This window comes from Sciurus vulgaris (assembly GCF_902686455.1).
Source record: "Sciurus vulgaris genome assembly, chromosome: 6".
Lineage (NCBI taxonomy): Eukaryota > Metazoa > Chordata > Mammalia > Rodentia > Sciuridae > Sciurus > Sciurus vulgaris.
In genome coordinates this window covers 62,969,119-62,990,599 of record NC_136466.1, presented here as the reverse complement: position 1 = coordinate 62,990,599, position 21,481 = coordinate 62,969,119, and the positions used below count along the sequence as shown (strand labels likewise).

Sequence of the window (21,481 nt, the reverse complement as noted above, 5' to 3'; positions counted from 1 at the left end):
GCTAGGGTAGAGACAAGCATAATTCATAGACTATGGGCATGGTTTAGAAAGTCATCCTTCTTTATGTGTATCTTTTTGAATTTGACTTTTACTCACTGAATCTAATTATTTCTTTGAAGTTCTTGTCATTGATAGAGTTACCACTGATCTGCCTGTCTGGTCTTCTGCCGTGAGTGAAAACTTAGCCCAAGGCTAAGTTTCATTCAGATTCTGTTGATCTGCTTCTACCCCATTCCTGGTTTCCATAGATGCTTAAAGTAGTTGGACATTTGTCCCTTGCTGTTTTGGTTAAAATATCAACACAAACTAATACTGACAACAGCTAAACTGCACAAAGCAAAATGTGTTCATGACTAAATGTTGACAGAGAAAGTATACTGTCCTGACAAAATTTAGATCAAGCCAATTCAAACAAGGAAAACTGGAATTAGTAAAAATAAATCCATAATATATATACACAATGGAATTTTATACAGCCATAAAGAAAATGAAATTATGTCATTATCAGGAAAATGGATGGAACTTGAGACAATTATGTGAAGTGAAATAAGCCAAACTCAGAAGACCAAGGGTCATATGTTTACTCTCTTTTATGGAAGCTAGAGAGGAAAAAGGAAAAGAAAGGTGGGGGGTGATGACATGAATAGAATAGATGACATCAATAGAATAGAGGAAGGGGATCAGAGGGTGGGAGGAGGGGAAGGATGGGGAAGTACTGGGGAGAGATATTGGCCAAATTACACTGTTCTGTTGGGTACATGTATTAATATGTAACAACAAATTCCACCAGTATGTACAACTGTAATTCAACAATTTAAAAATGTAAAGGGAAAAAAAGAGAAAAAAAATGAAAGAAAGAAAATTCCCAATGGCAGAAGATAAAATAGGAAACAGATAAATCACAACTGATAAATTATTCCATCTTCATAAAAATTCACATGCAAAAGAATAAACATCTATAGAACAATTTTGATAAAATTTTTTTAAAAATGGGAAAAGTAGAAATGGTTTAACTACATTATGTTTGAGTGAAAATGGATTAATAAGCATTAGGGAAAAAAAACTGTGGAGGAAAAGTTTGGCTATTGTTTGTGTTTTCAAAGTCACAATTGTGAAAATGAACCCTCAGTGTCAAATAACGGGGATCAGGAATATCTGCTGGGTTGAACAATAGGTTCAAAATGGCAGCAGCAATATTAGGAAGTCAGAACTTCCCACACCAGTGCTTGGTAAGTGATGGATACAATCATTTTCAGACAATGCTCTGACAAGGGAAGTGGACTGAGACAATAACTGCTTACAAGCTCACTTGAATTGCCAAGCAACTACCTGAGACTACATTCCTCTAGGCACACCCTAATCTTACAAGTTTTAAGATGAAAAACTGAAGCACCAAGGAATAAATGTTACAGATGTCAAGTGAAAATTGTCCCATAACTGCAAGAGGGTTCCTGGAGAATGTCATTTGCATCCTTAGCAAAACAGAGTACCTTTGTTTCTTACCTTCCATTGCCAGTGCATCCTAGGATTACTTGCCCCGTGTCCTGGTCATGCTAGGCACTGACTCAAACACCAGATTGGACCCACTTACTGTCTAGGCCTCATCTTCTTCGACTGTACTGGAGCCTACAGGATGTTACAGCCCACTGGTACCTACTGCTGAGACCCAGTTGTTAAATTTTCAGGAATTTTGAGAGCAGGCGATTAAGCAGAGTCATTATTGTTCACAAAAATATCAACCAGCCTTCATGTCAAAACTACACTTGTTATTCAGTTGCAGCCACAGTGATACTACATAGAAGAGTTCCACATAAATAGGTATATTTTCTGAGAATCAATTGCCTATGTGAAATTTACAATGAAGAGTATTTAAATTTTATTGTTATTTCTGAATTGCTTATCATACATTCTTTATAAAAATAAAATTCATAATGGACTTGAGAATGCATACACACACACACACACACACACACACACATACATTTTGTTTTTTCAGAGTCAGCTGTTAGAACCTAGCCCTGACTTTCTTCGAGGCCTCTCCATCACTTCCCACAAGCCCACCAGAATCAGTGATAGCCAACAGGCCTTTAGGCTAACAGAGGTCACAGTGGGCCCAGGGAAGTGCCTGGAAGCTTTGTCCAAGAGGAAAACTGGTGTTTACATTGAGAACTGGCTCCAGAATATCTTTTGTCTGTTCAGGACTTTTATTTATTTTCAAGCCAGCCCAAGGCCTTTGACCCCAGTTTGAAGTTAGAGGACAGGAAGAAAGTTCTTTTTCTTTCATGAGGATTGGCCACTTGGTTGGCTGGGGCAAAACTTCAGAATGTTCTATAGGCCTGGTCCAGGACATCACAGAACCCTGGAATGGTGCTTCATGTTGAAACTGGAAAGAAAATGACCACTGCCCCCACCAACTTCTTCCTGGAAATCGCATGTCCTTCAACACTTCAGGAAGCCCACACTCCGTAAAGTACCTCTCTATTTCAGGTCATACCCTTGTCCTACAGGGGGCATATTTATTTATTTTTTAATCCATACACTGTAAATAATACCTATAGTCCATTCATTCATTTATTTGTTCTTTTATTTAATAAAAATATTTTGAGTATCTTCCATGGATCAGACATTATTCTAGTGCTATAGGTGCAGAGGTGACCCAGATAGAGAATCTTGGACCTCATATCCCATAATAAAGTAGAAAATATGGACACTATACTGGTTGTACATTCAATTGGATGCAGAATATAAGTTCTTTCCCTACATGTTCCAAGCTGAATTCATACCTTCTTCACCCAAAAAAGGGCTCTTCTGAAATGTCTGTCACTATAAAACAGCCAACACTATGTACATGCATCATGTATTTTATATGTATTGACTCATTTGATCCTCACAGCAGTCCCATCAGTTCTATTTCATTCCTGTTTACCAATGATGAACATAAGGTACCAAGAGCTTAAATACTTGTCTTAGGTCACATTTAATAAACAGTGGAGCCATTCAGTGGTACCACTGTCCATCTGGACTACCTGTTCAGATGAAAAAGAATTAGCTAGCTGAAGTTCCATGAAATTGAGCAAAAGTCCAGCTGAAGTTTTATGCAATACTTGTAATATGGACAAGGCTTGGGCTGGAATCTTTAATTTTCTCCCTGCAGAACTTGGGATGAGAAGTCTTCTTTTGTAACATCTCTGAACTTGTTTTGTCGTATGTACTCCATGAACAATTATGCTATGCAATTAATTCTTGGGAAGGGAGATGTTAAGAGGAGTTAATGGTATAAGAGAAGTATAAATTTTAACATAGTTTCTTGGAATATATGGGCTGAAACCTAAACTGTTCTTGTGAGAATGATGAAGAAGTTTATCAGAAGGCCCTGTCCTTCCAAGGAACTTACAGGCACCATGAGGTCAGGGACTCATTACTAGCTCACTGGAGTGTGAGCCTAAAACAGAAGAGGTGTTGAATATTTGTTGGTTGACTGACTGAATAGATGGATGGATGAATGTTTAGATGAATGGATGGATGGATGGATGGATGGATGGATGGATGGATGGATGGATGGATGGATGGGTGGATGAATGGGTGAATGAATGGATAGACAGAAAAATCAGTGGAGAGATGGCTCTCCATCTCCTCTATCCTACTGGAGCTAAACTCAGATTTTTCCTCCTAGCATGTCTCATACTGACATGCATCCAGTCTCCTCTGAGCAGACTGACAGGTACTCCAGGGCAGGGACTACATCTGGTCACACCCTCAACTTACGATCCCTGAGAAAGGAGTCTTAGCATCTGAAACAATACTCTAATCAAGTAGACCAAAAAAATACTCTAAAGATGTCACCTGTTCCCTGATCCCCAGTATTCCATAGGCCATCCATCTCTGAATGAAAGTCTTGGGGTGTTTGATGAAATAAGCCAAGGTCACTCCCTTTATATTTTCTGGTCGTGCTCCCTCCTTAGGGCAAAGGGACAATCATATGTTCACAGAAGTATTTATCTTCAAGTTCTTGAGTTCCAAACAAGAAAATGTGTAACCAGAATTACACAATTATTGAAAGAATTGATTTTTCAGATCAGGCCACATATCTGCACATGTCCTAACTACTTTGAACCCTGATTTCTTCATCTGGGAAGCAAGGATAATGATACCTTCTTTGTAGGTCATTTGGAAGATACCTTATACTACAGGTGAATTCTTTAGTACAATGCCTTGTACTGGCCCCGTGAAATATCATGGTTATCCCTACTCATAACTATTACCTGTTTGAAAATTAGGAAGAGGCTCACTGCATCTATAACTACGCATTATTCATTCTAAATAAATGAAGATTTTGTTTATTATTGTCAATAAACTTCTACTGAGCTCCTGCTATGCCTGTGAGCCATCCTATCACCCAATATCCCAATCATTCATGAGCAATTACCAAGCAGATTATGATTTAAATACTTTCTCCCTCCCATAAACAATAAGAAGACATCAAAACCTGAATCCAAAGTTTCATTCGCTCATTATTTTATTCTCTTGCTCAACAAATCTCCATTGTATATTTGCCATGTGACAGACACAGGGCTGGACTGGAGTACAGAGACAAGTGGCCCTGACAAGGCCCCGGCTCTTGTAGAGCTTCCAGTACAGGTAGTTCACAGGCATTATTTCAAAGAAAGAAAGACAAAATTAAGTTACAGAAAGATAACTTAAACTAAGACAAGTGCTCTGAGAAGGAAGCACGAGGTTCTATGAGCACATGCAAAAGGGAAAACATAAACTAAGGACGTGAAGAAAAAGAAAGACAGGCAGACTTTATGTAACTGGAAAAAGGAGAAAGAATGCCGCAGGACTTGGAAGAGGGTCAGAATATCAGTCTATATAATCCCTTAGGCATTTTAAACAACTCAAAACACAAATCCACCATGCCATCTCTTGGTTTGGCTAAGCTTCCCTTCACCCACCAGTATCCCAAAGCTACATACTCTAGGACAGACAAGTCAGTTTTGTTCTGTTTATGAATACCTAGCTGTTCGGTCACCAGGATCACCATGCAGCTGTTAGTGCAGGCTGGTCTGCGGCAGCTCCCTGGGGAGGAAAGCAGATGTAGCTAGCACCATTGCTTGTTTGGGGCAATGATCAGAAAAGTCAGGGACATTCCTATGAGTATCTCTATAGGCCAATGTCCAGTATATCCCAGAGGAACAAACACCAGAAGTTCTTAACTTCTAAGACAGTTTGAGAACAAAACAAGTAATATCTGGGCTATGCAAGATAGGTAAAGTGGTTGAGAGTCATGTTCATCACACTGAAACTTATTTAAATATATACTGTACATCTACCTATACTTAAATATATACTCTACATCTGAAAGGTCAAAATGAAATACAGGAGAGGTGACCTATTTTAAAAATCCTTTTCATAAACGATGGTAAAAATTAGCAATCCCAAATACAAATCAAAGAAGAGGCTAAAAGAATAGACAGTTAAGCATTGATAAACATTCTGAATGAAGGAAAAACTGCTTCTACCACTATTTATGCATGAAAATTAAAGCATCCCCTCATGAATGCGGGTTTCTCCCAGTCTATTTGTTTCATATGACATATTTGGAGGAGGAGGATGTCCCCAACAGCTTTTCTGCAACATCAAAAGCAGGATTCATCTCATGTCTTTGATCTCCTTGCTGCTGCTACCATTCAAGCTGTAAGACCATGGTGAGTGAGACCCTGGTGGCTGCACTAGCTGCCCCCCACCTTGCTCAGGTGTCTATACTTTTCTACTGTTGACTTTAGGGTTTCTTGCAAGTTCCCTTCATTCATCGATATCCCACTTGGAATCATCAAAATCCAGGGGCACTCAACCACTGAGCCACTAAGCCACATCCCCAGCATTTTTCTATAACTTATTTAGAGGTAGGATCTCCCTGAGTTGCTTAGAGGCTTACTAAGTTGCTGAAGCGGGCTTTGAACTCAGGATCCTCCTGCCTTAGTCTTCCAAGCTGCTTGGATTACAGACATGTGCCACCACACTAGGCTTCCACTAAGTCATTATAAGCTTTCTTTTCCTCCTTCCATTTTCCATTTGGACATTACTAATTTTTTACCCACTAGAATCAAGTGTGTTGATTTCATTCTAATATTGCAAATTGCAGATACAAGTTTTAATCTAGCTACTATTAATGATCACATTAGGGATAGCATCTCTCCCACAAACATGTTCCTGTCATAGACATAAAATATAATATAGTGGCTTAGTGCTCTGATTCCAGCAGCAGAGACTTGGATTCAAATCTCACCCCAAACACTTAACTAATGCAGACTTAGACAAAATACTTCCATTTTCTAAATCTCAATGGAACTAAATAGCATCTGTCTCAAAATGTTTTTTTTTTTTTTGGGGGGGGGCAGATTATAGGAGAGAATCCTCACAAAGATATTGCATAAGAACTAATGCATTCAATGTCAACCATTATTTTTATTTTGAATTGTACTCAATCTCTAGTCTCAAAAAATTGTCCATCAGAGCTGGGGTTGTGGTTCAGTGGTAGAGTGCTTGCCTGCACAGGTGAGGCCCTGGGTTCAATCCTCAGCACCACATAAAAATAAATAAGTAAAAAATAAAGATTAAATTCTTTTTTAAAAAACAAGTTGTCCATCAAATGAGATATAAGAAAACCAAAAGCCAGAGCTCTCCTGTACTTTTTTAAAGACTAACCTCCAGGTCAGCACCTTTCAAACTGTATGTTAGTGAGAAAAATCCACTTGACAAGACATACTGATTTTTTTTTAAATACAATAGTATTTTTAAAAAAATAGATGAGTACATTCCATGTTATAAGGAATTAAAAGTATTTGTCCAAAAAAATGTAAGTTTACGCATATGTGTACTGGAATACAATGTAAAGCATCTTTGTTACTATGGGTCTGGGTTTGAACACTGCTGTTGTAGGCTGACCCAGAGCTATTAAACACATTCTTTGGTAATGATATGTATGTACTATTTAAGAAAAGCATTACTGCCCCCTGCTGGAGTTCTTGATTCCTCCCAGAGAGGGACCCTGATTAGCCTGCCTTCTCATTCATTACCCATGTGACCTCAGCCATCCTCCCCACACCTAAACTGTCTGAAGCTCACCTGAAAAGGACTCATTCCTTGATCTACCTTGATGCCCTGGACAATGACTCAGAGGAAGCCCAGAAATGGGAGGTGGAGTTCCTGCCTTTAAATAATTTCAAAAGTAAAGCCTCCCTTCACCTGCCTATCATCCTCTCCTGAGAAACTAAGCTGAGCCACCCCGTACAGAGTTTCAGCCACACATTATTCTTGGTCCCACCTCTGATTCCATAGATGGTCAAAGTCCACGCCCTCTAAGCTGCCACCACGTATCTCTGCTTCCCTGGAGAGAAGACAGCCTTTAGGAGAATGTGAACCAGCTGCAAGTTCTCAGAGCCCAGACTTCCAGCAGAAGTGGACTATGTCCACTAACCCCTCTGAGTTCTAAAATATCAACTAGGGTGAGGATAACATGTAGGTACATACTGGGAAAGAAATGCAATCCCCCCCAAGAGGTAAGATGGCCAAGGTTAAGGTCTAAGAGCAAAGGCCACCCCCAACACCCTGTCCACACTGAAGGGAGCAAAGCCAGATACTTAATTCTGCTTCCTTGTGACACTACCACAGATTGAGTGCTCATGCCAAGTTATCCACACACATTATCTCAATTAAAACTCCAAGAAGAGGAATAATTGAGTGTTAAAGAGATAAAGTAACTCACTTGGATCCCTCAGTGAGGCATGCTTCAGACACACATGTCCCTGAATGCTGGACCAGAGTCCTGACTACCATCAGAGGCCTGGCTACAGTTCTTCTCATCAAGGTTTACTCCAGAAAGAAACAAAATGTGACTAAATGGCAAAATAGAAGATAAAACCTAGAATAGAAAGTTTAAAGCTTAACTTTAAAATAAGTAGACTGATGGGTGGGGTCATAATATGCATTTTTTAGAACACAAAAATTGACTTCTTTTCAAAAATAACCTCATTAGTTTTGAGTCCTGGATTAGGTTTCTTTCTTCCTTAGATAAAAGATTATCCCCAAAGATAAATTTGCATATTGTTGGGTCTTGTTTTTTCATCAATCTGTAAGTCTATGACTTTTGATTAATAAGTTTAAGTGATTAACATTCAAGGTTGAGATATGGTTTGTGTTCCTGGTCATTTTGGTTTATTTCTGGCTTTTATTTTGATTTGGTTTCTCCTTTGACTATTCCTTTAGTGTAGTTCCTCCCTTTGCTGGTTTTCACTGTTTTGTTTTGTTTTTTTTTTTTCACTTTATCCTCATGGAATATTTTGTTGAGAGTGTTCTATAAGTGCAGGCTTTCTAATTGTGAATTCTTTTAACTTTTGTTTATCATGAATGGTTTTTATATCATCTTCAGATCTGAAATTTAATTTTGCTGGATATAAAATTCTTGGTTGGCATCCATTTTCTTTCAGAGCTTGAAATACGTTGCTCCATGATCTCCTAGCTTTGAGGGTCTGGGCTGAGAAATCAGTTGAGATTCGAATTGGTTTTCCCCCATTCGTAATTTGCTTTTTTTCTCTCATGGCCTTTAAGATTTTATCCTTTTCTGTATTTTAGTCATTTTCATTTTAATGTATCTTGGTGTGGGTCTGCTGTAATTTTGTACATTTGGGGTCCTGTAAGCCTTCTGTATTTGATTTTCCATTTAATTCTTTAGGTTTGGGAAATTTTCTCATATTATGTCATTGAAGAGTTTGTGCATTCTCTTGGTTTGTATCTCTGCTCTTTCATCTATCCTGATAACTCTTAAATTTGGTCCTTTCATGTTATCACATAATTCTTGAAAGTTCTGTTCATGGATTCTTACCATCTTCTCTGCATGGTCAACTTTATTTTCAATATTAAAAATGTTGTCTTCATTGTCTGAGGTTCTGTCTTCCAAATGGTCTAGTCTATTGGTGATGCTTTCCATTGAATTTAGTTATCCCACTCCTTGGTTTATACCCAAAGGACTTAAAATCAGCATACTACAGTGACACAGCCACATCAATGTTTATAGCAGCTCAATTCACAATAGCTAAACTATGGAACCAACCTAGGTGCCCTCAACAGATGAATGGATAAAGAAAATGGATAAAGAAAATATTATATAGATATATATATATAATGGAATATTACTCAGATTTAAATAAGAGTGAAATTATGGCATCGGCTGATAAATGAATGGAGTTAGAGAATATCATGCTAAGCGAAATAAGCCAAACTCAAAGGTCGAATGTTTTCTCTGATATAAGGATACTAATTCACTATAATGGGGGTGAAATAGGGAAGAATAGAGTTACTTTATATTGGGTAGAGAAGAGTGAAGGGAGGGGAAGGGGCATGAGAGTAGGAAGGATGATAGAGTGAAGCAGATATTATTACCTTGTGTACATATATGACTGCATGACCTATGTGATCCTACAATATGTATAATCAGAAAAAAGAGAAATTATACTCCATTTATGTATGATCTATCAAAATGTATAAATGCATTCTACTGTCATATACAACTAGTTAGTACAAATAAAAAGAATTTTTTTAAAGATAGATTTGCTTCACCCATTTCCTTCTGTATGAAATAAAGGTTAAAAAAAAAAGTCTTTTACAGACCATCTAGTGTTTACCTTCTACACCAGGCACTGTGTGTACTTGGTACTTTTACATGTTGACAATGCTTGGCTCAGAGAATTTAATTTGCTAAAGATCACACAGCCAGTAAGAAACAGATTCTCACCCAGTGATGCCTGACCCCGAAACATATTCCCTTGCTGCCAACCTGGTGAGTACGGAACCTATTTCCTTGAATTTCTTCCTCCTCATCTTAATAGGAGCAACTACCAAAATGAAGGAAGGCCAAGACTCTCAAGGTCATAAAAAAACTGAGAAAGAAAATATTAAGAAAATGTTAGAGGTCTGAGCTGGATAAAGAAACATGGCGACTAATGCAATGTGGTACCGTGGGCTGGATCCTGGGTGGGAAAAGGGCATTAGTAGGGAAAAGGGTGAAATTTAAATAAGGTCTGGAGTGCCTGTTGCAACAGACAGGTCCTAACGGGCCTCCCATCTCCCCTTAATCCATTCTCGAGTTTCTTCCAGAATCATCTTTCTAAAGCACAAATCCCATGTGTCACTTAGCTACTTTGTAACTCTTCTGTGGCTCACTCTTACCCTCAAGGTGAAGTCAGAGCCCGAGTGCCTGTCTCCACCCCTGCTCCAACCTCTCATTCAACTCCCATCCCTGCTCCCCTCACTCTGCTCCTGCCTCACTGAACTCACTGCTGTTCTCAGGAAGCATCATGCCTCCCCCCCACTCTGGACCATTGCTTGCCACATGCCCTGTCTGTCAATGCCAACTTGCTGATCCACCTTTAGAATTAAGTAGATCTTTCTGTTCTGGATTCAGCTTAGACATCACTTTCTCCAGGATGCCCTTGCTCCCATGCCTGCTAAAATCCCTCCTCTTATCCTCCATAGTACCCCACAACTGACTCCCATCACAATGTTTCTGAACCTGAATCACACTGTATAGTACAGCTTTTGCCCCTTTCTCTTCCCCAAAAAGGCCCCAACTTCCCTGATTTGGGAAGTATGTGCCCAGATACGACTTGGAAGTCACTGACCTTCCTTGTGAGGAGGTCAGTCCTCTTAGCCACTTCCTTCATTTTTGTAGTGCTCAAAAAGAAGGTGACTGGCTTTAGTCTGTCTTCTTCATTCCCTGTCACTTGTTAATCTATTTTCCAACAATGCCAGATCAGGCCAGGCTGAGCACTTGCAGCAAACAACAGGACCTAGCTCCAAAGTAGTACATTGTTTTGTTTCCATTGTATTTGTTATTATCTAAGGAATTCTACTTATGGGAACAATATAAGTTTGTCTCATATATGAACCAATATTCTTTATAAAATGAACCTATATTAATGAAGGATGTAAATCAATTTTTTTAAAACTTTGGCAAAAAGCTGTTTGGGTGATGCATATGGTGATAAATGAATGCCACACACATATCCATGCACCTGTGAAGGTGGCCCTGAATAACAGAAATTCTGCCATTCGTGCAATTACATCCTTAAGTCATGAGACCTAACATACTGCTGTGTTTGCCACTAACTGTCCATGGTACTAGGAGAAAAATCACTTTTCTGTTTCTCAGTTTACTTGCCTGTAAAAAGAAGAGACTAAAATTAGGGTATAAGAAGATATAATTTCATGTCCCATATACCCTCTCTTATCCTGTTCATGCAGTAAGGAAATAACATCACAGAAAAGGAACCTGGAGTGAAACTTATTTTAAAGAACAAGATCTGAGGTGCGTAGAGGTTAAGTGACTTACCCAAAGTCTTCCTGTAATTTAGTGAATTGCAACCCTGAGGCCAACACCTTCTCCCCTTTATATTCCCTTCCCGAAATAAACTTCTATCAAATTAGTTACATTGTATTTTAAAAGAACAAAGATATATACAATATATATAAAATGGTCTTAAATTAATGGAAAAGCAAATAAGGAAACCATAAAAGCAGTATTCATGTTCAGAATATTAACACTACTGGATAGGGAAGTATTGCACCTGAAAGCCGAGAAAACATGCTACAGGGTTTTCCATGATGTTGCAATTCTGTCCTTGTTCTTTATTTAGATTGAATACAAGGAGCCAGGAGGGAGGTGACCCACAGAAATTTGGGGAGGAGGAATAAGATAAAGAAGGTGATGAATTCACCTTGGGCTGTAATATATGCATAATAAATAGAGACCAGATTCAATCACCACTTCACTGTCTGTGGATCATGAGAAAAAGAGCAACAACACCATCCCAAGGGAAACAGTCCACATTTTCAAAATGAAGATTTCAAACACTTTTAAAGACTAAGCAAGGAATTAACATAGAGAATATAGTAATCGCAATTATATTGCACAATGTTTTGCTCATTGAAAAAAGAGTCTTACCCTTGTCTTTGGAAACACTCTGAATATTTATATCTGACCTGGTTAGAGGCAAATTTACCAGATTCACAGGTGAATCAAAACACACAGAATTAGAAAAATGCAATTGAAACTTTCAATGGAATGTAAGGTGGATAGACATAATGCCCTTCACATATGTGGTATGTGCCTGTGTAGGCATTTGCATATGCATATATCTGTTTACATGTGTATTTGCAGCAATTGAGAAAGATCTGGCCAAACATAAGTTCATGTGAGAAGATACAGAGGCTTTAAGTGGTGATAAAGCTCAATGTGAGCTAAGATTAAGATGTGACTGCTGGGAAGGAGAAAACCCTTAATACAAATGTAAGATGCGAGACCTCATAATTAACATTAATTAAAGTAATATCGCTTCCTACTCTTCACCCACCAGCCAATATCAAAATTCTGGTGCAGTTCTTGGAATCACCCTTTCAGAGGAACAGCATCAAATCCGGTCAAAGGAGAATGATCAGTTGGTGGGTAAGGGAAAGAATCTGTAACCCAAATCACATTGGGAATGGTTTGCAGCAAGGGTTCCAGGACCAAGCAAGCCTTCTTCAAATACAAGCTGTGTAATTGTTCTGGAATGCATGTGCCCCTGACCATCTCCCAAGAATGTTGTTGAAAGGACTCTGCATGGAAGATTCAACCACAGCATTCCTCCCAGCTTGGAGATTCTATAGCTTGTGGTGGGAGAAAAACTGCATCTATTTTACATGGTAATGGATTAAATCATTTCATTTCCTTCCTAGGAAAAAATACTTTCTAGAGTAGAAGCATTTGACAACCAACCAAGCCCCTAAGAGAAAAAAATGTGCCTATGCGTAGACCACCTTGGGGACCAGAAGATGAAATGGACACTCAGTGTACCTTTCCCTTCCCAGCTCATCACATGAGCAACGCCAGGTCAGCCTAAAGAGCTAGAAATAAAGGTCAGATGGTCTCACGGTCACACCTAAACTGAGGGGCATCAGGTGGAGATCCTGATGGCCTGATCTCCTTATATGTGCACACCACTCAGAGCAAGGGTGGACCACTCACATTAGGATCACTGGACTTGCTCACCTAACATGCCTGTTCCTGAGATATCCCTGGCCTACTGAACCAGAATTATAAGAGAAGAAGCTAGTAAATTCATGTTCAACAAGTTCCTTAGGTAATTCTTATGCACACTACCTGAGAACCCCTATCTTAGAAGGTTCCTCAAATTTTAATATGCATTCAAATCACCTGGAGAGCTTTCAAGAGCTAGGGCTCTGGTCTCCAGAGATTCTGATTTAGATGTCTTAGTGGGGCCCAAGAACTGGCATTTCCAACAGTCTCACATGTGATGCTTTTTGGAACATACTGCCTTAGAGAATTCCTGATTCCATTAAAGAACTCAGTAGCCAGGCACAGTGGCATACACCTATAATCCTAGCAACTTGGAAGACTGAGGCAGGCAAGGTTGAGGCCAACCTCAGCAACTTAGTGAGGTCCTGTCTCAAAATACAAAATAAAACAGACTGGGGATATAGCTCAGCAGTAAAGCACCCCTGTGTTTAATCCCCAGGACCCCCCTCAAAGAAAAAAAAAAAAAACTCAGATAGTATAGTAGGCAGCTCCTGAAATGATCCCCAGTGATTCCCTACATCCTGATGTTCATGCTGTTGGTAACTGTCTCCCTTTATGTGAGCTGGTTGACCTTAGTTACTCACTTGTAATGAATACAATAGGCAAAACTAAAGGGATGTCAGTTCTGCAATTAGGTCATGAAAAGCTTGCGACTTGGTTCTCTCTCTCACTCTCCCTCCTGTTTTTCTCCCTTACTTACTCTGAGGAAGCAAGCTGCCATGTTGTGAACTTCTGCATGGATAGACCCACGTGGCAAGTGACTGTGGGCAGTCAGTGAGGAATGGGCTCCAGCCAACAACTGTGCCAGTGCACTTGGAAACAGATGCTTAACTCATGACAGTAGCAGCCCCAGCTGACACCCTGACTGCAGCCTGTGAGCCACCCTGAGGCACCCTGAACCATTTTTAAGTTGCACTTTGATTTCTGCTCCACGGAAACTGGGAGATGATAAATAAATGTTGTTTCACGCCACTCGGTATTTTACAGATAATTGATAGAGTTGCTTTGTGAAGGGGCTACCCTGAAATCAGTATGGCACCTTGGTGTTTAGTCCATCCTTCAACCCATTTCATTTGTGCCCACCACAAAGGAGACAAATTTGTGTGTAAATATAAATGGTCAATATGTAATGATGTACACTATTTACAAATAGTTTATGTGGTAATTTTCTTAATGCTCATTTTTCAAGATTTGGCCTTTGAAAGCTTTGTGGGGATTTCTGGGATGTTATGCGGAAGTACAGACTCAGGGAAGGATAGAGTTAATGAATTCCAGTCAGATCTCACCCTCTGTGTGCTTGACCTGGCCTTTCCAAGGTAAGAGCATGGTGGATTCTCTCCTGCCAGTCCCCACAAGACTGAAGAGTGGCACCTCCTTTGGTTTTGAAGAAGGAGAGGAAACTGTGGGTTCCTCCACTGTTAAGTGACAGGATCTGTCCCTGAGAAAACTAGTGAAGAGCATATACTCCAATCTGTTTGTCTTTTCACCAGTGTGGTACCTGATTTCCTCACAGGGGAAGGAAGGAAGGTTTCCAGGGGGCAAGGTTTCTCATTTTCTCCAGAATCCTGTGTCAAGAAAGTATATTTCAGAGGTTGTGTGGTAGGGCCACAGTCGCCTGGAAAAGTTTCCCGAGCAAATCCCTGAGCCAGGACTTCTCACTGCGGCTCCATCATCAGCTCCTTGGGTGGCCCCGAATGATTCTCTCTCCCTCTGGGCTTCACTCTTCTCATTGTAAAATGAGGGGGCTACGCCAGGTGATGATCCAGACCCTTCTGATTAGGACTTAGGAGCCCAGGCCAAGGAGGCAGCAACTGACCATACCAACTGGTCAGAGATGGGACAGCTCTCCTCAGAGGGCCAGACCCCTGCCACTCAGCCACCATGCCCTCTCTGAGGAGCACCCCAAGGGACTACTCTGCCACAAGGGGCTCTGGCAGATACTGTCCAGTCTGTTCCTAATGGTGTCCTGCAGTTCTTCATCACCAAGCAGGACTGCGGCTGCCAACGCCAACAGGAAGTACTCAATGGCATCATGGGTATCCTAATCCCACAATATGGGGCAAAGAAGAAACAGCATTAGCAAACACTTTGAGGACAAACTTGGAGGAACACTTAACTACTTCTCTACTCACATCCCATCCCCATGTCCTGCTTCCCCTGGAGAGCTCCTCACCCACTCCACTGTGGTCCCAGGGGCACTGCTAATCACAGTCCCCCTCCTCTGCAGACAGAGGCAGCATCTGGGCCTCTCATGAAACCCAGGCTGGGCCAGTCATGAAACATCACTGCCCTGGACATAGTGCTTCAAGGGTGTGTACATGGCCCAACCTGACCTATCCATCACTCTCCAGGACTCTTCTGGTTGAACCAACAGGGAAAATGGTCACTCATCCTTTTGGACATGGGCTTGAGCCTCCCAGTAGCTGAAGGGAAAGGAGGTCAAAAAACACAGAGAAAAAAAATACACAGAGCCAAGGGGTACAGCAGGAGATAAGGCAATCCATGATGTTGCTGGAGTATCAGGACCCAGAACCACCTGAAGTTAAACCTATGCCTCAGTTCTCCAGATATTTACCAATGGATCGCACAGGCTGCTTAAGGTTGTTTTAGTTGAGCTCTTCTCTTTGCAATCCCGTGGTTGGTTCAATCAGATCATGTACACTCTGTCCCCGAACCTTCCCCTGTCCCTTCCCACATGGTAGGGATGAGAAACTGATGCTTCTTTGAGGGAGATTCATACTGAGATGTCTGGTTCTTATTAACCCTCATCAGTGAATGATTAATTCAAGCCAAAAACAAAGTCTGGTCCATAGAAAGGAACAGCAGAGTGGCACTGAGGTTTGCATGAGTCAAACATAGGTGAGAATCAGAACTGAGAGATCAGGGATTGTGCTGGGGAAGACAGAGACCTCTGGTAAGGGGAAGCTAAAACTGGGGACACAGTTCTAGGGTCAGAGTTGTAACAGAATTGCAGACTACCAACACGATTCAAGAAGTGGCTGGTAAAATAAGTCCTTTCAACTCCAGCCCAGCAAGCCTTCTTGGGTTAAAGCCTTCTTAGGACCTAGGCACACGTACATTCAAGGGTCCTATCCTTCATTTTCTCAAATACATTAGTACACACTTGCATTTCTCATGAAATAGTTTTGTAAAACTTCATAAAAATGAGTTGCAGTTGAGCTATGATATTTTGTGGACAGACAATTAAGTATTAATTTTGATTTTTATTTTGGAGCTTATAGTTTGGGGGAGTTTTGTTTTTATGCTTTCCTTGCAGGTAGCAGGGCTCACATATCTTTGCAGGCCCCTCCAGGGATTCACAGGCACTAGGCAATGTGCCTAGAGTATCTGGTAGATAAGGAAGCCATAGGAGTTACGGCAGGGCTAGGATCTATCTCCTTAGTAAGATAGGAGCACTTTTGAGGTCACCATGAGGCTTAGTGGAAAGAGCCATTGTGTCTCCTGCGGAGCCACTCCCTATGGCGAACCAAAACTCCTCATCTTGGTGCCTCTGACCCCCTCAGCTCCACCCCAAACATTCCTCACTATCTTTGGGTGAGGGAAGGGTACAGCTGGGTGGCCGTTTACATGACTGCGGAAGTCTGGTTCTTACCTTCAGCTGGTAGAAGGTGAGTTGGCCCAGGCGACAATACACCTTAGCATAGTACAGTGCCTCCTTGGGACTCTGCAGCCATGGTGGGCAAAGGGACAGAGTCTTTAGGTAGCAGTCCTCGGCCATCTCGTACATGTGCAATGCGTAGTACACAGTAGCTAGGCGGTGAAAGGCCACCAGCTCCTGCTTCTGATCTCCTAGGGATTGGAAGACTGAGACAGATAGCCCATGGCCAGCACTTTGCATCATTAGGTCACGCATTCATTCCATAAGACTTTCTGAAGCTCTACTAGATGCCTGGGGCAGAGGAAATAACACAGAGGAGGGCCCTGCCTGTATGAGGCTTATGGTCTGGTAGATATTAGACATTCCTTAAATAACTCCATAGACAAATATAAAAATTGTACCTGCAAAGAGTGCTATAAAGAAAACATGGGACTCTCTGAGGGTAACCAAGCAGAGTGAGTTTGCTGGCCAGGGTTTGCTGGGAGGATTCCCTAAAGAAAATGTTCTCCTCATGGCAGATGACACTGTCATTCAGGCTTGTGGGCAGAATTATTTTTAAACCTCTGTGATGGGACATGGTGACATGACTAGCTTCATTGAGCAACTAGGAATTCCTTATGATGAATAGCTATATAACAAATGTCTTCTCCCCATGAAAGCCTCTTCAGAGAGCTCCCTGAACGTACCACCAATAGCAGCCAATCCCTGGCTCCTTGACCAACTCTCAGTCTCATGTACTCCAACAGAGACCCACACACTTTACAACCCTGGTTTCTAATGGGCCTGTGACTTCTTTTGGGGGGTTTGGTGAGCTGCTTGTTTTAATAACTAACCTCTCTAATACAAAATAGCCCTTAATAGGGTACAAAGGCTTATTATTGTATCTTTGGAATATGTGCCAAGTGGCTGTTGGATGTCCCCTAAAAACATTACTTTGAAGTTTCAAAGGGCCAAAAGTCAAAATTAGAAGAGAAAGTTCCCAAAGGAGAGAAAATTCTCTGACATGGAAAAATCCAGTGACACAGATGCACATGCATGAGGCATGTACACAGCCTCCCTTCAGTCTCTGTCTGGGAGGGGTAGAGTGTTCAGACAGAGCTGTGAGGGCCCCTAATCCCTTTCCTGACATTAGCAGACAGTCATTTGGATGAGGTTTCTGCAGTTTAAAAAAAAAAAAAAAAAAAATAGCAAGAAAACAAGAGCAAGAGCTCCCAAGTGCAATTAGATACAATAAAGTCCACCATCATCCACATCAGATGTCCTTGAAAGTACTCACAAGTGCCTTCTAGAGCCACCACAGAAGACTCGACTTACCCCTCCATCTAATCAGGCCTTCTCTAATCAGACCTGCTTTTCCTCAAGCACTAACATTCAAGACAAGCTTTCTTAACACAATTTTTTATTCTGCCTTTGCTGTTTTAATGACTTAGATTGTTTCTACTAGCTTTTGCTGCAAATATAAGCTATTTCAACTATATTGTGAGTTAGGCTAATGGGAACCTAGCCTTCACTTACATTTCTGTTCCATGGGAAAATATGCTTTTGACTACAATCAATTAAGAATATGCTTTTGACTATCAATCAATTAAGAACTCAGAGCAAAGTCCATAGGTAATGGAGGATTTGTCTATGCATGGGATAAAATACCATTTAATTTACACTCAGAAATGGTATCAATTATAATGTATGGTAAGTGTGGCAGAGGTAACACTGACCATGGACTCTTGTGCCTAGCACTGTGCTAACAGCCTTTGTGTGAATTATCTCTGGGCATCTTAACAAATGCACAAGGTGGGCACTGTTTTTAATCCTGCCTTGCTGATAACAAACTCAAGTAGAGTGAGTTTGCTGATCAGGGTTTGCTAGGATGATTCCCTAAAGAAAAGGTTCTCCTCATGGAAGTTAAGCAGAATGCTTAAAGTTTCCCTGACAGTTGGACCTGGGATTTAAACCCATGAAGTCTGAATCCAGAGCCAAAGCCTATGCTTTATTATCCATGCTTGACCAGTGCTTGCCCCTCCCATTCCATGAACCTGCCCATTGGGACCACCTACCTGTGACTAAGCTCAGCCTGGCAGCCAGTGTGGCAAATTCCAAAGCCTTCTCATAGCCCTGAAGGCTGATTTGCAGCTCTGTCAGCTTGTTGAAAATCCGGAGCTCAGTTCTCAGCACCTTCATCCTCCTTGCTAAAGGAACAGCCCCAACCTGAGGACATAGGTACGGGAACCTTAGTCTGTGGTACATGCACTCTTAAGTCCTGTACTCTCCTGGCTGGGATAGGGGATGGCCAGCTCTGTCTACAGGTGAGGCTCTTTTCAACTCACTCTCCTGATGCTTGCTTTTGGTGCTTTGACAGATCTGAGAGGTTGAAGAACGAGAGGTTATTAGGCCTCCCACAATGGGGGACAGGAAAGGGAAGTGACTTTTCCTAAGGTCACCTGGGAAGTAATTCAGCTTGGTACACAGCGCTCATCTGTGAAGGACACATACAAGTGAAGTGTGTGCATAGCATCATATGGTGCTCAGTAAATGCTAATTTCTGTTATTTTATGATGGTGAATTTGTAAGTGGGTCACTTCATGTCTCTGAGCCTCAATTTTCTCATCTACAAAATGCCTATGAAAGAGTGCCCAGATTGAAAGCCAGGGGTATGTTTCTTGTTCTGCCCACCTCTAGTCCAGTGCTGGCACATCCTAGGTGCCTGAAGAGTAAATAACTGAACAAATGAATGAATATCTGAATGAATAAAATTTTAGGATCAAATAAGATAAGGAGATTGCCCAAACATCAGCCAGCGATGAACAATGAATGCATCTGCTTAATATCTGGGCATTTATTTAGTTAGCACTATTTTTTATATCACTTCTGATTTTCCTGTCTTATTCTTTGCAATAATATTTGTGAAATCATGAATTTGACGAGCTGGTAGTAGGCATTTTAAATTTTAAAAGAACATTTTAATGCATGCCTAATAATAACATAGTAAAATGTTTTCAGTGTCCACCTATGCACCATTTTACATAATCTCCCGCCACACCACCCTCCCCCCACCAAGAGCAAAGTTGTGAACACTGGTAAACAAGTTTGTGTGTTATAAAGTCCATGCACCCATGAGATGTGATCACTATGGGGTATTATTCCAGGAAGGATAACTTATCAAGGCTGAGAATGGCTCTGAGTTTATCAGATCTCTCTGCAGATTTAAGGAAGGGTGAGTACGTGAGCACTGGAAAAGGAAGGGAAGGAAAAGAAATACCAACAAGAAAGGGTAGAAGGGACCTGGGCTGAAGTCTAGTGTGCGCCTGCACACATTGTGCCCGGCCTGGCTCAACCACAGCACAGTCAGCAACTCACTCGATAATACTCCACCGCGCGGTGCCGGTGACGGGTCCCATTGAAGAACACGTCGCCAGCTTCTTCGTAGAGTTTGAGGGCCAGGGAGGGCTCCTCTGACTTCAAAGCTGTCTGGATGGCTGCCTGGGTGGGACAGAGAGGCTGTCAAAGGCAGAGAGAAGGGCTTCCAGACCTCCACTGACTGGCAGGAATACAACCCAAATCCCACCTACATTTCACCCTCTGCTGAAGTTCCCCTATATATGGTATCGGCCTGTACACACAAAGGTAAGGAAGAAGACTCAGGGATTCTTGGTCTGACATTTCCCCAACACACGTGAGAGATTTCTTTTAGGGGTACAAGAAGTGAATTTTAATAATTAATTATTTATTTTAAAGTATTTTAGGGAAGGAAAAAAAGATTAATAACAGATCAAACCAGTGGTTTCAAATGGCATTATTTAGGAGAAAGCTAAGTCTAAAAAGTAAGTTGAATCAAAGAAAAATGAGTAAATAATGGTACAGAAGACACAAAGACAGCAAAGCCAGGAGCTTAATGGATAAATGACTGAAACGGGAAATCAGGGATCTAATACAAAACCCTGCACTTCCTGGTCAGAGACAGTAAGACCTGGAAAGAATACAAAGCTCTTCAGTTCACAACAATAGTTAGCGGCAAACAAATGCCCTATCTTCCAGCCCAGTCCCCTTCTCCCAGTCCCCAGGACCTCTCCGCATGGACATCGCCCTCTCTGGTTCCAGCCAATCAATCTGGAGAGAACAGCTGCCTCCTAAAGTGGCCCATGTCAGCAGATCCCTACCAACCTGCAGGTACAGCTCCACCAGCTCGTCCTCCTGCATGAGGTAGTGGAGTCGCCCGGCCCCTAGCCAGGCCTCAGCAGCCTTGTCTGTCTCCCCCAGGTCGATGAATATGCGCAGGCTCTCCTTGATGCAGGTGAGCGACCTCCTGAGGGACCTGGGAGGCAGAGGTGCTTTAATGATGTCTTAATTATTTGGAAATGCTTTCATTATTCAGTACCCTTTCACTGCTGGGGAATTGTATTACACAGAAAACCCTTCCCTTGGGACAAGGATTAATGAAGAAATGAGGCATAGAAAATGTGGCATTGTACAGGTCCAGAATTCCACAACGGGAAGGAAAACTGGGAATCAGAGAGACAGTAGTCCTCAATCCCACAGCAATTAGGGTCACCTGCAGCTTTCTAAACAGACGTGTGGCCAAACCACACAATCCACCCAAAGTGTTGAAATGCCATGCCAGCCTGAGCCCTGGGTCTCTGGGAGTGTGGCCCAGGCACCAGCATTTTGTCCAAGCTACCATAGAACCCTCTTGTGCAGTCTGGGTTGAGACTTGCTGATCCAGTATGACCCCTTTA

At 41.5% G+C, this 21,481-nt stretch overlaps 1 protein-coding gene across 2 annotated transcripts in view; it reads right to left on the bottom strand.

Moving 5' to 3' along the window:
• Positions 1-9,197: 9,197 nt before the first annotated feature.
• Positions 9,198-21,481, bottom strand: part of SH3TC2 (SH3 domain and tetratricopeptide repeats 2) — a 57,880-nt gene continuing 45,596 nt past the window's right edge. Inside the window, exons 13-17 of one of the 2 annotated variants that reach the window (XM_079144746.1) lie at positions 20,910-21,060; positions 20,106-20,228; positions 18,806-18,956; positions 16,746-16,957; positions 9,198-15,173 (exon numbers count right to left, since the gene is read on the bottom strand). In XM_079144746.1, coding sequence (XP_079000872.1) covers positions 14,982-15,173; positions 16,746-16,957; positions 18,806-18,956; positions 20,106-20,228; positions 20,910-21,060 — 829 coding nt within the window. In that variant the 3' untranslated portion in view covers positions 9,198-14,981. The remainder of the gene's footprint in view (positions 15,174-16,745; positions 16,958-18,805; positions 18,957-20,105; positions 20,229-20,909; positions 21,061-21,481) is intronic. The other variant, XM_079144747.1, reaches the window with a different exon arrangement.